Genomic DNA, 18,017 nt, shown 5'->3' with positions numbered 1-18,017 from the left:
TCAACAATAGAACAATCACTTTAAACATTTAAATCATTGAAATGTACCAATGCACACATAAAGACAATTATCTGGGTTAGTTAAAAGGCACAATGTTTCCCAGCAGTACTAGCAAATGTTGAACTTCTAGGGTGATGGTGAAAGACAGGCAGGTAGCAAAGATGATTAACCTCCCCCCCCCCCCCCGTACAGGTGGTAATGGCAGATGTAGGTGGAAAGTGTCAAGAAGAAGGCAGTCAAGGAATATTTTGGAAAGATGCACTCTACCTGTGTAGCCCAGTGAATTGTCGCCATTATCAGAAGTGGGGAGTGGTGTCCCGCTGTCGTTCCCCCTCTCTAGGTCGTCGGAGTCTGTCGGAAACAACACCAGAGCTGCTGATGGGGTCACAGGAGTAACAGGAGTTGCCATTTTGATCACAACACGTCCAGACACAATTAAATCCACACATGACAGCAAAAGCCACAGTGCCAGCGCACCTTCGTCCTTTCCCCGCCTGTGCGGTGGTGGTACCCAGTGAAAGGTGGCTGCGAGCATTGCCCAGGGTCACCAGAACGCTGCCTCCTGCCCCTCTCTGCCCAGTCCAAGCCTCACACTGCAGCCCACTCGACACAGTGGCCACCCTGCCAACCAGCCAGCACAGGCTGTGGTGAGCATATGGGGACGGGAAGGCAGGGGAGCTGACTGCTAGCATTGCTAATTTCCCACCTTATTGTTAATCAAAGCTATTGACTGTGATCACTCCCCATCATCGCTTCATCTCCTGGCAATTACAGACTCAGGGGACTTCACCTCTTTGTGGGGAGGAGGCGGGGGGGACAACTGTGCCTTGACAAGCACGGGGCGGGGGGGCTGCTCTACTTCTGGAAGATGGGGCAGGGGAGAGGCATAGAGCCCCTCTATGAAAAGGCAACAGTTTAGCAGCATAAGGAGTAAGATGCATTTTCTGAGGTGAAAGATGCGGCAAGGAAAAAAGATTTACATCACATTGAACAAAAAATAAAACAAGGGAAGGCAGCTGGTCAGCTAAACACATAAATGAACGCGTATTTTAAGACCCCAAGATAAATTGCTGATCGAAGCACCGCAAAGCACCACAAATTTAATTCATAATAACCAACTAAATCATTCAAAGCAAAAAATGAAATGAAAATCCCTGTGGCTCTGAAAACAAAACACCACAACCCAAAGGAATTTGTTGTCAGTCTTTTTAGTCTTGTCTATGCAGCTTAATGTAAAACTGTTTTTTTCGACTTAAACTCTATTTTTAATTTACTTTTGATAGTGCATTGACAGATAACACCTAAAAAGAAACATTCATACTGTGTTCAGAAAAAGCTGCAAGAATCAAACCTCATTGCAAGGATATCACTACCATAACAATGGGCTGCTTATTTCTTTTCCCTGTTGACAGGTGTCTGATAATTTATTAATTATTGCAAAGACCCTGAATAGAAAAGATGTGTTTTTCTTTCTCACACACATATTCTGGACTTCTACAATGAATAAAATTAACTTTTCCTTTTCAATAAGACACACGTGCTGCTAAAAATCAGTCTTAAGTTTCATAACACCTAAAGCAATGACAAATGGAATTAAATTAGAAAAAAAAGTAAATGTATTTTGTCTCTGGACACTTCATGTTACTACCTCAGTCCATCTGATTTTTTAAATGTGATGCCAAGAATCACATTCATATTCTCTATTAATTTTTTAAGCAATCTTACAGCATCCTACTTTTAAAATCTTTAATACAATACAATAAATACAATTAAAAATCTTTTTAATGAATAACAACAGAGAAACAAAAAGAAAACCCAAATCCTCAAGACCGATCCACTTAAGGGGACTTACTGGACAAAAATGTCTTTTTAAAAGTCAACTAAGACTGGTGTGCAAATGAAAATCAAAGACCAAACAACAAAAAATAACCAGGCATCAAGGTGGTGCTTCATCTTGGCAGATGAAAAGAGTTAAATATGTTCATTTATTGGTCCATTCATCTTTGCTGCCTCACTAATGGCCAATGTCACGTATATCTTTAAAAGCTGCTCTGAAAATTGCTGTGTTGCGACTGGATCACCATTCTGTTTCTCCCACTTGCTCACTTATTTACAATCAAGGGTTGATTGGGTCAGAGTTTTAAATTACAGCAGTAAAGGACAGGAGGACGGGACGTTTTATTAAATCAAGTGGCAGAAGCTGTGACTACATTTTTAGGGCAAATATTTTGTAATCGACTACAGAAAACTCGTAGTGGGATTTCAAGCAACAGACCTGCTGATCATTGCTTTGAATGATTGATAGCCTTCTAGGAGATTTAACCACACGCTACTCAAAATGAAGAAGAAACAATAAGATGCACCGAAATCTACCAGAGTGTTCTACCCATCAATGTAATATCTAGCATCATGTACAAAATACAACTGCATGATAAATTGGTATTTTTTACACAATATACCTCTTCAGACAGAGCATTCCCAGCAATGGGCACCCTCCTTGTAACACCTCAGCAGCCAACCAATGATAATGCCCTTTAGCATTGGTTTCAATTATTTTAAACTCCTAAGGCTCACTTAGTGACTTAGGAGTCATTTTTACACCTTTTGAGCCAGTTGCCGTGCCAAATAAAAGGTGCAGGGAATGAATTATAAAACCTGGGACAATTCACTTGATGTCTAAGAAATTTCAGCTTGGCCTGAATCAAATCAGAGGCTGAATTTAGTGCCATCCCTCAGAGAAATGACATAATCACTCTATAGCAGGTTTCGTAGATATGGCAGAGACATATCCCTCAAACAACTTTCCAGTAAGGTTGAATGTCTTGGTTGAATTTCTGTGAAGCTTTGATTACCAACGAGAAAAGAAGGAGCGAGCCACCCTTTATCAACTGCTACCGTACTTTTCTTTCACAAGAGCACTTGAGAGAGGCCTCATTTGACAGGGGGAACCCCCTCATCATTATGAAAAATACCTCATTCTCTCTTTACAGAACTGTTTCCAGTGCCACCATTCATTAAGTTGGGCAAGTGTCTTAAAGCATTAAAAAAAAAAAAAAACCAACAAACATCTATTTTGATTTGATGTAAGAGTGCTAAGCACTGAGTGGCCTCGCTTTTTGATGGTATGGTTTCAGGTTTAGTCAGTGCAGCCCAAGTACAGATGACGTCTTCAAAGCAGCAAGAGGATTTGGCTTAATCTACAAGTTTAGAATAAGTTTAGGTGTTCCAATGACAGTAGGATAGCACCAAATATTTATGTGAATATAGGGAACCTTTTCCAATGAAATTTCCACTGAAATCTGTCAGTTATTCCAATTTATTGGATTGTAGCAGGTGTGACTAAACACCGCTCCTGCTTCAATTTACATATCTTTAACTCTTCAAAGTGAACAGAAAATCAGAATAGTAAATATGTACTAGTGTTACTCATTCTCTTGGCTCCTAAAACACCTCAAACCGGACACATTTATTTTCATGATTACTTGCATTTAAGCTCTCTGTGCAATTGTAGCCTCCAAAATTATATTAAACATGTTTTTAACCATGGCTCTGATATTTGTAGAAAGTCACTAATGTTTTGGTGGTTTTTTTCCCCACCAGTCACAGAAAGTGATGCCATCAGTTACTGCTTCTTTTTTACCAAGGAGATACATCTGTATGACATGCTTTCTTGACAATGCATCCTTAAAAGTCCCTAAGCACTTCAGTGTTGATGCTCTGCCCTATCCTCCTGAAGGACATAAAAAAAGCCACTGAAAAGACATAAACAGATGCAACTTCTTACTACTGTAGGGATCTCATGTTTCTCTGTTTCTACACTGGTCATTGTTTATATGAAATTAAAGCCATCTACTGAAAAATGTCTGACTACAGAAATAGTAACTGTTATCATATTTAATTCCAAAATACATAATTTCATTATTTCTTGTTATGTTTCTCTAAATTTTTTTTGTCATCATCAGCTCAGCGGTACAAAATTGGGAGGAAACAGCATGAACATCATTTTGCAAATGAACATTAATAAAAGATCAAGGTGAAGCAAATGAATATAAACTACTATCAATATTAGAATTGTGTTCTACAAATTGGATCAATTCCCATTGATCCCTTTCTAGCAATCTAGAGGAATTCAGGAAGAGGCATCAGAAAAAAATCCCAAACAAACTGTGAACACATCAAACCACAACCTAAGATGAGGAATTAAATTAGTAGCCTGTTTTTTTTTTTTTTTTTTCTGTATTTTGATTTATTCTACATTTTAATTAGAGTTACAGTAGAAATATGCTATAATATGTCTTAAGGCATGTTTGATTTAATTCTATTTCTTCTTTTGAGTATTCAATAATGCCAAAACTTTTTATGCTATCCGTGTAGATACATAAGAATAGTACCTTGGGAAGAACTACTGTTAAATTAATAAATCTGTAAGAACTAACTTTTGCAGAGAGAAGTACTATCTAAAATTATATGTTTATTTAGAAAAGGACAGACAAGCTTTCAAGAATATAGGCCTACTCTTCAGAGCTCTAACAAAAAGGAAAAACTTTCAAACTGTGTGCAGAATTGGGAATAATTAGGCCACTATTAGACTATCACACTTGCAGGTTTACATTGGAAGCCTATGTAGCACATAGCTGACTAATCTGGAGAATATCCTTACTGAAGTTTCACATTACCTGAAAGGAAATGCTGTATTATTTTTCATAAGGCTTAACTAGAGCAACTTTGTAGAGACATTCACATCCAGCAAGATAACTAGTTTAAATTGGATAACTTAAGGGAGTTGTGGCCATTTTCATCAGCTAAAAGTCTCCACAAGTGATTAAGATGATCTTCACTAAAACTGGACACTGCTCAGCGCCTCATCTGAAAAGTTAAGAAAGGTTTAAGCTAAGAGGAAAAGGCAAGAATTTGTTCTCGCACAAAGCCTTCATTCTGAGGATTTGGCACAAGTAAATTACAAATAAATCCATAAGGATGATTTTTATTAACAGTCTGTACAAATATGTTCTAGCAACTCAGTATGTGGTTCTAAAAATAAAATGTACACTTATGTACAGGTACAGAAATGTTATTCATTACACACAAGACAATTTTCTGTTAAGATCAGAACACTTCATGGTGTTATTAAAGAACTCTTAGACACACATTTTTCTAAAACAAGGAAGAATACAGCTTTTATTTAATGGTTTGAGTATGTTTTTTGGTTGTCTTCCAAGATCAGTGCAGATGACTTACATCCTGACAAAAACCTCAGTAGTGGATGCTACTTAAACATTTTTCCTTCCCTTCATGATTCATTCACTAACAGCCTTTACCTCAGTAAAAGGTAAATGAGGACTTCAAGTTATGCAAAAGCAGTAAACAACCTCTTTGCGTCTTTATGCTGTCAGTAAACAACCTCTTTGCATCTGTTAGCAACTTCAACCCAGATCCAGCAAATATATTTTACGGAGTATCATAATTATGTTAGGTTTGTTGTTTGGGATTTTTCTTTAAATCTGCATCACTTGCTTTCAAATTTTAAAGCTGAAGTGTTATGTGAGATCAGTCACACAGGAAACCATATGAATATAATAATATAGCAATATTTCTGACCAAACGTTTAAATTCTCAAAACTTGGTATTTAGCAGAGCATGTAAATACGCACTTACAGTGCACTTATAGTCTTTGATGCTCTCAAGCTTGTTTGTTGTCCTCTCTCCATTTCCTCCCACACCTTGACTTCTCCTAGCTATTCATGGCTCTTCTTAGGCTGTCTCTTGTAGCTCTCTTCTGTCCTGCATCTGCTCCCATTTCTTTCCCTACCAGATAAACCTGAAGTTAAGAGCCATTTAGGCTAATTAAATGGTGCTGGAAGTGAGTTAACAGGTGGTGGCCCCAGCTGCTTCAGTTGCAGGGGGAGATATGAGACCCATCACTAGCCTGTATAAGGCGCTATGATTGATTAGGACAAGAAGCCATTTTCTAAGGAGGAACAACCAGATTTATAACAGAACTTTCTTCTCTAAGAGAACAAGCAAACTTTCTCCAGAAAATACAGAAATAAATTACTTATTTTGAAGTGCTTACCAGTCATTTGACTATGTTCAATATGGCATAGGAAAAAGACCTATTTGGCACAGGTTTCCCCATATCAATGTTTTGTTCTAAATCTGACCTTACTTTAGGAAATAGCCTCTTGCCTGGAAGTTCTCTTATTTTGTTTTATTCCCAGTAAACTTACACATTTCTCAAGGGAGTTCTGATTACTGTGGGAACTACTACCAGACATTTAAATAACAGCAACTAGCACCATGTGCAGTTGAAGAACTGGTTGTGCAAGCTTCCCATGCACTCCTCTAACTCCACTGGACTTCTTTCAATAATCCCATAACCAGTGTAATCAACTCTATGAGACGGCAGTAAGTCCTCCAGGCATTAACCCCTGGAGCTGCTTCTTTTATGACTTTAGCCCTGTTAAGTTCATTTTGACACTGAATTATGCAGCTGCTTTACAAGTAGCTGCCCCCAAAATAGTACCAAAGAACTGGGTTCATTTTCTCTTTACTGTAGAACTGGAGCACAGCAAGAAATCTATCATGCTTAATTGCATCTTGTTTTATTCAGCTGAGTGGTGAACTTAGGAAAGGTGATGAATTTCCCTCATTAATGACTATTACAGACAAACAATGAAAAATGAGGAATTAATTCAACATGCCAACTGCGGTAGCCTTACAGACACATGACTTGAAATTAAAACTACCACAAAAATGAACATTGAAAGGGACACAGACAATTCAAAAGCTGAGAAAGCTCTTTCTCATCCCTTTGCTTTTTGGTATATGCAGTGTCATCTTCTGAGTTGTCAAAGACATATCTGCAACACAGCTGTGTCATTTACATTTTACTAGTCTATCTGCAGAACTCAGTGTGAAGAATAATGTTAAATCAATGTATGTCAATGCTTGGTTATAGAAAGAATGGACAAACTGCACTGATATGCTGTTTGGAAAGGGAATATACTGCACAACTCGTAAGCCTATTAAAACTGCTAGATAAGCAAGAAGGTCTCTCTGACATTGCCAGAATCCCAGGTCCTTTCTTGAAGAAGACAATCCTACTTACATTTCTAGCTGTCCTGGTTTGGTTCCTTCCCACCCTTTGCTGTTGCATCCCCCCTTCCTCTTGCCCTCCCCTCCCACTTTCCTTTAGAAGGACAGCATTTTGAACTGTTTTCTGTTGCCCACACACGTTCTTTACTTCCCAACAGTGACTTCAGCCACATTGCAATTACTGATACCCTTAGCATAGCAATTTCTCAGAGGAAATGTTGCTAGTTTTCTCTCTGAAGGTCCTCTTATTTTCATACTTAAAGACACACATTCTATTAACCTGTATTCTGTACAACGCAAAAACCTGATGATGCTATATCCTATGGTGTGGTTCAAGGATTAAAACCAGAGGTTTCAACTCCGTTGTAGTTTACAATTATAACCTTTGTAGCCTAACAGGAAATAAATTAATGAGTAAGGAACAGGGATGATTTTGAAGCAAAATGAAAAGGAGAACTGCAAGGTAAACAAATACGCTGATTTGGGAAAAGGCATGGAGTTGAAAAACCATGCCAATTAGTACAGCTCTACAAGAGTAAACCTACAGCAAGCTACAAGCATCATCAAATCACAAATACATATCCATGCAAAGTAGCAGTAAATTGACTCTGTCCAGAATTCCCTTTCCTATTCACATTCCAAGACAATGAATTACCTGCAGCCATCAAATGATACTCACTTGCAACACAACTTTTTTTTCTTTTAATTTTAAATGCAAAGAATGTTTTCTTCATACTAAGCAGAGGCAAGTACTTCAGGGAAATTTTTGTCTTTCAGTATTAGATGACAGGGTTTCTTTCTGTAAAGCTCTTCCTAAGAGCTCCTACTTTCATGCAGTAAAATGAAATGCATCCTACAAAGGAGGTTTTTAAGTTTGTCCCTTGGAGAGAAGAGAAACCATACAACAGGTGTTCCTCCCGCCTTTGTTTACCTGAGCTGACTACTCTCTGCTCAAAGCCATATCCTTAAGAAAAAAAAAAAGATGGAGCATGTAAGCATTTGCCTGGAAAATTTGATATTAGGCTCAAGTCCTTTCTTGTTAAAGCAGCAAAATGCTCCCATTGACTGTATGGCGGGTTCTGTTAGCACAGCTGTGAATACTTCAGGGAAACGGGAGAAAGATACACAAATAAAGAATTAGCAATTACTATCTACCTCGTAATGAAACATACACATACGTCCCCATCAACTTAATCGTTCTCAGTCTGAACAGTCTGAAAGATTCGTAAAATGGTGGTCAGTTAATTTAATGGTTCCTACTGGTTCTTTAGCATCTTCCAGCTGGGAATCTCATTTCTCACTGTGATTAATGTCAGCCTCAAAAGAAAGCACAGGGTCAAAAATTGCTCCAAGTTTATGAACTCAAACTCCAGACAAAATAGAACGACAATGAAATTAAATAGCTGAGGAGAACAATCAATAACTCTTCTATCTTGTCAGAATTCAGCTCTGCAAAATTAATACCAGATAAGAAATCATACAGCTGAGCAAGGGGTACTTGGATTTACAAGGATCTACAGATTTCTCTAGATATTGTCAGTTTGTAATATTGTGTATATTAAGCATGGGAATCGCTAGCTAGAGGCAGAAATTCTGAAACAAAGTAGGACCTTCAACAGATCCATGGGAACCCCTGATATATTTAGAGCTGTAATTGGAAGCACAGAGTCCAAAACCATAAAGTGTGAATACTGAAAAATTCAATGTATCAAACTACACAAATATGATGACAACAATGCCACTGTAAAAAAGAATGCAGACATAGAAAAATTTTGATGGATAAGACTATCAAGAATGGCAAAGATGGATAAAATCACGTATCTGTGTTCAAAACCAAACCAGATCTTTGAGATAAGCTACTCAATAAGACATAACCTTGTCAGAAACTTCAGTTCGTGTGTTGGTAGGTACAACCAACAACTAAATAGCAAATGGAAGGAAACAGTTATGCCACCCTTAGAGAAGCAAAACCAGAAAACCCATAATGCTAGAGATCAGGAAATTAGGCTTCTCATAGTAAGAGACTCATTTATCATCACAGCAATGAACTGAAAATGGAAAGAGAGGTGACTGAGAATGCATTGTGTCAGATTTACTTGTAGAAAGTTTCCCAAGTATATCATTGCTGACTGGGTCACAGCTTTAATATCTCCGAACTAAAGTACAACGCTGTAAGAGTGGCAGCTCGAAAAAAGACTTTCTTTAGCAAAGCCCGATTGTTTGTCCTGACTTCATTAAATGTGTTGGTGCAGCTGCTTTGGGCAGGAAATAAAAAATACTTCTGAAGCAACATTATACATATCATATGTTTCTAGCATGATTGGTTCCATATTGTCAGGGCCCTCAAGCGCCTCTAGCAGAGTTCCTCAGCAAATTTTAATGCGTCAAACTGGATAAAAGTCAGAAGTAGATGCTTTATCCCTATGGGCTAGGATGACTGCTATCCAGCACAGAAACTCCAACAGGGAAGACAATGCCCTGGCTTCAGCTTGAGTACTGCAACTTCCCATGGGCTACCAATAAGAGCATGTGGCCCCCTCCAAAATTCTGCACACCTTTGTGCCCTCAGGGTTCCCCTCTGACTGCTCCTGGCTGAGACCTCAGCCCAGGGGTGCCACAGCTCATTGGCATTGGGACCAGCAGCCCTCAGCCCTTGCTGGGTTCCACAGCTGGGCAACAGGCTATCAGAGCACAGCAGATGTATCAATAGACTACGCGCATGTTCTTCAGCAACATTTTTACTACCTAGTTGATGGGGAACCTTATAATCAGGTTAAGTCTCTACTGAAAACTTCAGCTCACTTCAATGAACTTTTAAAATTAAATACACTGAGCAGCATACTACATAATAAGAGTATACCAGAAGATCAAGCCACTGATAAACATGGAGCTGTTGAACCGGATCTGAACACATAACCCATCAGTTGCAAGCAACTGGGGCTCACAGTACAGTGACACATCATAACTACTACTGAGCTTAAAAGACTGCATGCCATGTCTGAAGGTTTGCTAGCTCTGAACTTTGTCATATTACGCTACTAATTAATTATAGCCATGTCCAAGATTATTTCAAAGAGTATACTAAGCTTCTACCATACAACAGACCAAAGTGGAAAAAGCATTTAATACTTTTATGGGCTTCAGATTTGTTTTATTGATTTTGGTGTGAGCATAGGTATGAAAGATTATGGAAAAAGGAAACGAGCACAAAAACACCCCACAAGGACCTAGAGAAAGAAAAGCATATTTAGTGTATTGAAAACAAGCATGCTAGTGAAATTCTTATTTCAAATGAAAATCTTTTATTTTAGGAGCCCAGGCTACAGAAAATTACTGGAAAAAAAAATCCTGTAATTTCAGAAGGTGTTAGATATGGAAAAAAAGAGACTAACACATCAGATCAAATAACATATCTAGTTAGAGACTGATCTGACATTGAACACTAGTTAGAAAGTAAAGCAACACAAAGCAGAATGGTATTGTTTTATTATACCAAGTCAATATTTCAAACAAATACCAAAAAAAATAACTCAAGATACAGTGAAGGAATTTAAACTTTAAAACAAAAGAAACAGTACTGAGTTTACCACATCATTCCCATTACTGAAGCTTTACAGTTTATCTAACTCTACTGAATCTTGTTGTTGTTCTACAGCTGGAGGAGATGTGACACAATATTGAAAGTATAATACTGGAGATAAATAAGCTGTGAATGCTCAAAACTGACCACAACTGAAGCATTAAGCAAGTCAGTGAAAAGAACTTACAGCTGAGATGAGGGCTGTTTCAAGCAGACATCAGCAAAAGCTTCTAAAATTGTTAAACATTTTAGAACCTTTTCTAAGCTACAAAAAACTGAGCAATGAGAGCAGAAACATTTGTCACTAGAAATAATATCATTAGAAATAATTTGGTTTCCCTATAGTTTTAATTTTTCTAAATGGCTATAGAAAATGGCTGTGGTTTTGAAAATACAGTCGTCTCAGAAAAGAATGCACTGACACATACAACAGCAAGTTATGTTTGGTGATGAAAGGCAAACAGGGTAAAACAAATAAATAACTAGAATTTCCCATCATCACTGACTGACTGTTTTACCTAGTTTTATGCAGATTGGCACTCATGCTTAAGAAGGCTCCCTAGGTAAACTCCTATTTAAGCATTTCTCATCAGCTTGAAACTTGAACATAATTATGTTTGACTAGATTCAGGCTGAGTGTGTCTCAGGGTCCTGCCTCCCCGGTCATCCCAATCAAGAGTCCTAGACAAAACTTTCCCTGGTTTCCCTGCAGCCCTCCACCACAGGTATCTCCATTGAAACAACCAAAAGACAGAAGCTGGTGTAGAGCAAAAGCTTGTCCTAATATGCAGATAAAATCTGACTCTATCTCACATGCACATAGCTCTGAGACTCCTTCCATCTTTATTTAAGATTCTAGTTAAGATTAGCAAGTGAATTCTGAAGTCACTATAGGACAATACCCAATAGATGTAGACTATGTGATAAGAGAAACCCTATTCTGTAGCAAATCAGACTTCCAAGCCCTTCCCCATCCCACTCAGTTGAATTTATCAATATATATTTAAGAATTTGAACTAGTAACTTGACTAAATGGCAGGGGGGTTGGAACTAGATGATCTTAAGGTCCTTTCCAACCCTAACTATTCTATGATTCTATGATTCTATATTTCATAAATCTGAATGACTGACTCTAATTCCACAATTTGAACAATTATAAAAGTTCTTACCGTTGAAAATAAAGGTCATTTGTAAGAAGAAATAAATGCACTTGATGAAAAATGCTATAGGCACATGAGGATTCTACTGGTGATATAGTATCAAAGAAAATTTACTTGAATTTAGGCTGACCCCTCATTCATCATATCCTGTGGGGGAGTCCGTTAATGACTATATTGATTCTCTTTTGTGTTCATTTTTATATACATCATCTAGCCAAGGTGAAAATAACCACAAGATATTAATTTCAGAGAAAAAAAAAATATTTCAATGATAAATGTTTGAAGTTGCAGTTAAGAATTATTATGATACAATGGATTTGCTGTACTGAAATTGTAGGACATAATCATAGGAGCTCAGTGGGAAACATCACACAAAACACACTAAGTGATCCCTGGAAGCTAAGTATTGCTAGTAGCTGAAATGGACTTCAATAGAATTCTATCAGCTTAGGATCTGATCGATACATGTTAAGTGCCACTTTTTTCACTCAACTCAGGGGTACTGGATTGCTTGGGAACCTTTGATCATTCAGAGAACAATGTGAACTAGGTAGCTGAGACCACAGTTTCTCTAGCCTACCAGTATCTGAAGATGAGAAAAGGAGGGAAATATTCCATTTCTATGCATATCTGATTTCACAGGCACCTCACAGAATTTGATCTTTATCTCTCACCAACATGTAAAAAAAAGAGCACACGACTCCCACCATAATGTTTATGTGTTTTGAAGAAAAGTTGATGAATGAGAGAGATGGAGATGATCTTTCTTCCATGAGGAAGAAAGGGTGTTCTGCACTTTCTGCAACTGGCTTCAATCTGTGAATAAAGGCACAGAGCAGAATGAACTAGTGTGTGACTAAAACAGAGTACAAAATATTTAATAGTACCCTATCAACTCAATATGGCTTTTAAAAATACTGGAAGCAATATCAGTTTTTTCTTTGACCTCTCTTTCATTACATGTAACTGTTCTATCTTTCTTGTATGCTGTTTTTTGTTTCCCAACTAATGAGCTCAACTAACCACCAGTTCTTGATTCCCAGACTGATTCAATCTATTGTAATTTTATTTGCATATTCAGAAAGTTTAATCTCTGCAAGGACCTTTTTTGGTATTTTGTTCGTTCAAAACCTTCCTTCACAACAACAAACTTTTTTCCAGTAAAACTTTAAGTCTCCTGGGATTTTTGTGAACACTGTGTTTGCAAAGGCTTCCATTAACTGCTAAGGGAAGCTGCAAGGTGGTGGGTAAGTTTATCTTACAATTCTATTTAAGCTCTTTGGAAAAAGAAGAAGAGAGAAGAAGAGAGAGGGGAGGGAGCGCACACACTCAGTCTAGTCTGTGGCTCCTTGGAAGAAAACGATTTATTCTGTATTTTTAATACTAGAAAAACTGAAAACAGATATTTGAGGAAAACAGAACCAGATCTCCCATTGCAGGGATGCTCAGTAAAACCCGGCTGGTGTCTCATGTGGTGCTCAACCACAGGGAAAACCTGGGCTTGAGAAGAGCCCCTGACTGCTGCAGCTGGGGCCGGAGCCCTGCAGAGGTCAGGGAGGTGTAGTGGTGCCTCCGGGGAGAGCTTCCATGGGGCCCGGCAGAGCTGACTTACAGCTGCTGCTGCTGGAAGAGGAGGAGATGAAATTAGAGCATGGAGGGGGGAGGCAGTGAGGGGAGAAAAGCAGAACGTCTGAAGAGATGAAAACGCCACCATTTCGCTTTCATCCCGCTCACATTCTCAGGAATTGCTTTAGGGGGCTGAAAGCCATCCCTTGAAAGTATGATTCCTCTGTCTTTATGCTTTGCAGGCATCTACAGGCAGGAGACAAAGCAATAATGCATTAGCACTGAAAACAGTGCAAACTCTTGTTGGAATCCCAATTAAATGAGCACAGCCATATACATGTTCCTTCCACAAGGACTGTAACCAGTTATTTTAGTCAATATCCTCAAATATTCGTCAGTAACAAGATGACATCCCACACCGCCATCAACCCAAAATCCTCACAAGTATAGACTGTTGTGAAGTTTTACGGTCACAAAGACCTAAACTTGAAACTTGGGAAATTGTAGAAGTGAAGCTGCACAACCAATCTTACTATGGCTTCCCCAGGCACTTCTTAGTCATTAATTCCACAAACATATCAAAGTATTCTCCCAGTGCAAAGAACAGATGATGTCCAGTCAACAAGTAACTATGCAATGTTTGATTACTCTTTGTTGTTAATACATATTCCAGACCTCACTGTAATGATAGTTTAATTTTGCTAAGTGACTTTGCCTTATCATAACTGAAGTTCAAAGTGTTTGAGGTGTGTAGACACTGAATGCTGACTATGAATCAGACTTCTTCAAAAGCAACAAACTTGCAGGCCTCAGTGCTGAATGTTCTGCAAATGTGAGCTAACATATTTTCCCCCCAGACCTGCAGGCTGGGGGAGTTTCTGTTATCATCTCAGTTTTAAAGCTGAAAATCTGAGGTGTCATTGTGGTTAGAATCAAGTTCTCTGAAGAAAATTACTCTCTTCAGAATCCCATCACTAAAACCTCCAGCTCCATATTTAAAAGCCTGTAGTGCTGGAGCTAGCACAGGGAGAAAAGGACATGAGTGATGCCCCAATACCCTGATGATCAATGTATTTTGGAGCTTTTAATTTGCTGTGTGATAGTATGAGGTTTACTATTACTTTCCCAACAAAGCAAAAATATAAGACGAATATAAATATGCATGTGGAAGAAAACTGATTGCTGAGGCAAAGTTCTGTACGTGCTACAGAAAATAACGTCATGCGGACAATGGTTCATTTTATTTAAAGGACACAGTTTGCGACTGATTGCTGGGGAAGAAAAACAGAGTTATTTTAGAGACTTTTTTTTGCTCCTGAAATCAAGAGAACTTAAAGAAAAGGAAATCTTAAGGAGAGAGAGACTTTTTGAAAGAAAGACTTCTAGCCTGGAAGCCGTCTCAGCTGCTAAACTTCGAAATCATGCATCTTAATCTGTAATGCTCTTGCTGGGTTACCACAATCAGATCAATAGTAGTCAAATCCAGATAGGTACCAAGATGCCAGACACCCTTGTGGATCCATTCCCATGTCTCTCTCTTTATTCAGTTTATAAAATGCTAATAAAACATTCCCAAATTAGAAAATATGCATGTCCATATCAAATTGAAATGTGCCTTAATGTCTTTGTTATTGCTATAAATTCCACTATCCAAAATGTTTCAGTAATGGTCTCAGAGGCTTTGACAAGTTGTGAGGCATAAATTTATCTAAGACAACCCATTAACCACTTAACCTTCTTAACCACTGAAAGTTTAAGGATTGTGTAAGTACAACTCTTATCTTACTAATTCTATACTTTGAAGAGAACATTGTAATTACATCTTCAGAAATGGCAACTACTGCACCCTGTGAAAGAAATAATGTTATTAAGCCTAAGTCCACCACTACTCCTGAAAGACAGCACTTTGCCAAGTGTAGGTATTCAGTGTTCTGTAAAACAGTGATTTGTATCTCACAAATGTTTTAGAGGCAATGACATGGACTTTCTTTAACATTAAGAGAATAAATACTAATATGTTGAGTATTAAAAATGTTCTTTCTGCAAGTCTCATAAGTAGCCAAGTGATAACTTAGAAATACAAGCTCAGCTTTCTTAGTATGAGACCCCCAAGCTACCAAATCTAACTATGCCTGTCAAATATGAACACCACATCTGAACAGATTAGTTTTTGTCATTACCATAAACTAGTGTAAAAATTGTTTCTGGTATTTCTATGGTACTACAGAAGCCCCTAGTAACATTTAAACATGACATTCTGAATACCACTCAGTGGAATACTAAAACAATACAAGCTGGAAATACTTTCCTTCTTCCCAGGGTCTCACTGAATGCAAACTCCACATTTGAAGAACCTGAATTAACAGCTTCTAAGACTGTTGACTGCTGACTCAGGTTCTGCTAACTTCTATTTATGAAATGAACTGCAAAATGAGTGGTACTTTTTTCTCTGTTACATAGAAGTACCCCCTGTCACCAATGTGATTTCTGGGATCATGTCTAAGTAAAGAAGCCAAGGCAGCTTGCTCTTTTGTAGTATAAGGAATTAGTGACATTTTAAATATATCAAAAAATCTTATTTTCAAAGAGTAAATAATTATGGGGTCTAAATATTTTTGCTTTATGAAGCCAGGCATAGCTGCATCATGGCCAGGTTATTCTCAAGACAAAGAAGTCCAGATAAAAAATATTGACATCTACAAATGACATATGGAGTTTCCATGTGTCATTGTTATGCAACAAAATTATCTCTCTTTTATTTTCCCCCAAGTTATTTATAATATAGTGACATTTTTGCCAGTGTTTGGTTTGGTTTTGGTTTTTTTTTCAAATCTGGGAGGAGGAGAGTTAAATTATTCTTGAGTGTAGAAGCAGAGAAAAACAATTAGCTTAAAAAATTCCAGCCATAGTCTGAAATGTCTTTTCCAGGCATAAAAACTGCACATTATTAAGGCCTAGTGTTGTGGGACTTCCTAGGGCTTGAGGCTAATGCTCTCCCCTAGCAAAGCTGAGGATCCATACTTTCTCATGGTTTGATGCTACTGTTTCTAACCTTCATGGTTTGTTAGCCAGGTGACCTTCAACCTTTGATCCTGGAATGACTATTAGTGGTGACTCCAGGAGATTTGCCTCACTAGCAAGGCTGCAGGGGAGCATTCCCAGGTGCATTATAAATGCAGCTTACCACATCATTCTACAACTAGTCAATGGCATATCACAATACACTCAGAATGCATATATAAGAATATATTATAAATACATGTGCATATAAGTAAAAATTGTAATTTGGTGGTTAGAAGTCAAAGTGCATGCATTACGCTGTTTTGATGCACTTTTATGCATGTATTCCCCACTTATCTTAATGCAAACTAGGATTTATGCAGGAACTTTGCTTCAAGCAAAATCTTAGTGTCATGACTGGAAAGAGTTCTTTGAACAAAGCTACAGAAACCAATGATACAAACTGCTGGAGAAACTACCTATGTGTTGCAAAACCTTTTTTTGAATTGGGGTCTAATCCCAGCTCTTTAGACTACAAACATGACAAAACTTGGGACAGGTTTGACGACGTGACAGGGAAAAAATTCAACATCTACCATGTTTGGGGCATTACTGTAGTATCGATAATAAAATAATATCCCAGAGCTTAGATTGGTTTAGGGGAATTCCCAGTGAGGAATAAAAATTGTTTTTTCTTTCTTTTCAACGGTAATTCTGACTGGTTCCCTTCAAGATTCTCTGTTGCATTCCTTATTGGTGCCCTCCAAAAGATTTCTTTCAGGATAAAAGTATTAAAAGGAAGGTTTTGTGATGAAAATACATCACTACTTAAATCCTGTTGTGTTTGATGTAGTTGTAAAATGAAGGCATACCTGATGTAGTAATGCTGTTTTGAAAACAATTTTTAATTTTCTATTTAAATCACAATTAAAATGAAAATGTATGCCTACGACAGGAAGAATAAGGGCTGTGACAATAGAAAGTCCAAAGAAGATGCCGAAATAACGGGTTCCATAAAGCAAAACAAAGCAGTACTGTTTTACTGAGCTTGTGGAATTTGAAATATATATGTTTCACGCATAATATGATTCAAAAGAGCTGACTTTTCCTTACAAAGAGTTAAGGAATGCCTTTACTGACAATTACAAGTGAAAATGGCTCCACTGATATAACTGTAACGTGAAACAAAAGCTCTGTCTTGCAAAGACTTTTGTGCTTATTAGGTGCTGTGGGAAGTCCCATTGACCTCATGGCTGAACAGGCAACTATATCTTCTCTTCATAGTTTAGTTATCATGTGGTCTAGCAAATGAAGAACTAAGAACTGCCAAACTTAAAAACTAAGCACTTTTGGGGGGGGGGGGGAACTCCAGCTGCAGCCTTGTAGAAGATTTCATGAGGATGTTGGATAAGGATTTGGAATGTGTGTGCAACTGCTGAATTGTCCGTAGATTAAGAGCCACAGGCACAGTTAACATCTCTCCTGAGCTTTTAAATTCTAAAGACTATCAAGCCTGAAAGTTTATCTTTTTGTTTCTCCAATAAAGTTTATGGGTTGTATAACACACACCTAAAGTCTCTAGAGAGTTCCTATACCTATTTTGGTTGTATATATCC

General features: G+C 37.9%; 1 protein-coding gene across 1 annotated transcript in view; it reads right to left on the bottom strand.

Annotated features, from left to right (window-relative positions):
• Positions 1 to 18,017, bottom strand: part of ROBO1 (roundabout guidance receptor 1) — a 707,322-nt gene that overhangs the window by 369,629 nt on the left and 319,676 nt on the right. The window contains exon 3 of the mRNA XM_057404322.1: positions 268 to 351. Within this exon, the coding sequence (XP_057260305.1) occupies positions 268 to 351 (84 nt within the window). The remainder of the gene's footprint in view (positions 1 to 267; positions 352 to 18,017) is intronic.

This window comes from Pezoporus wallicus, unplaced genomic scaffold (genome assembly GCF_028554395.1).
Source record: "Pezoporus wallicus isolate ANWC-B61680 ecotype Strahan unplaced genomic scaffold, APGP_CSIRO_Pwel_v1 contig_5922, whole genome shotgun sequence".
Lineage (NCBI taxonomy): Eukaryota > Metazoa > Chordata > Aves > Psittaciformes > Psittacidae > Pezoporus > Pezoporus wallicus.
This window is presented reverse-complemented; position numbering and strand designations above follow the sequence as displayed.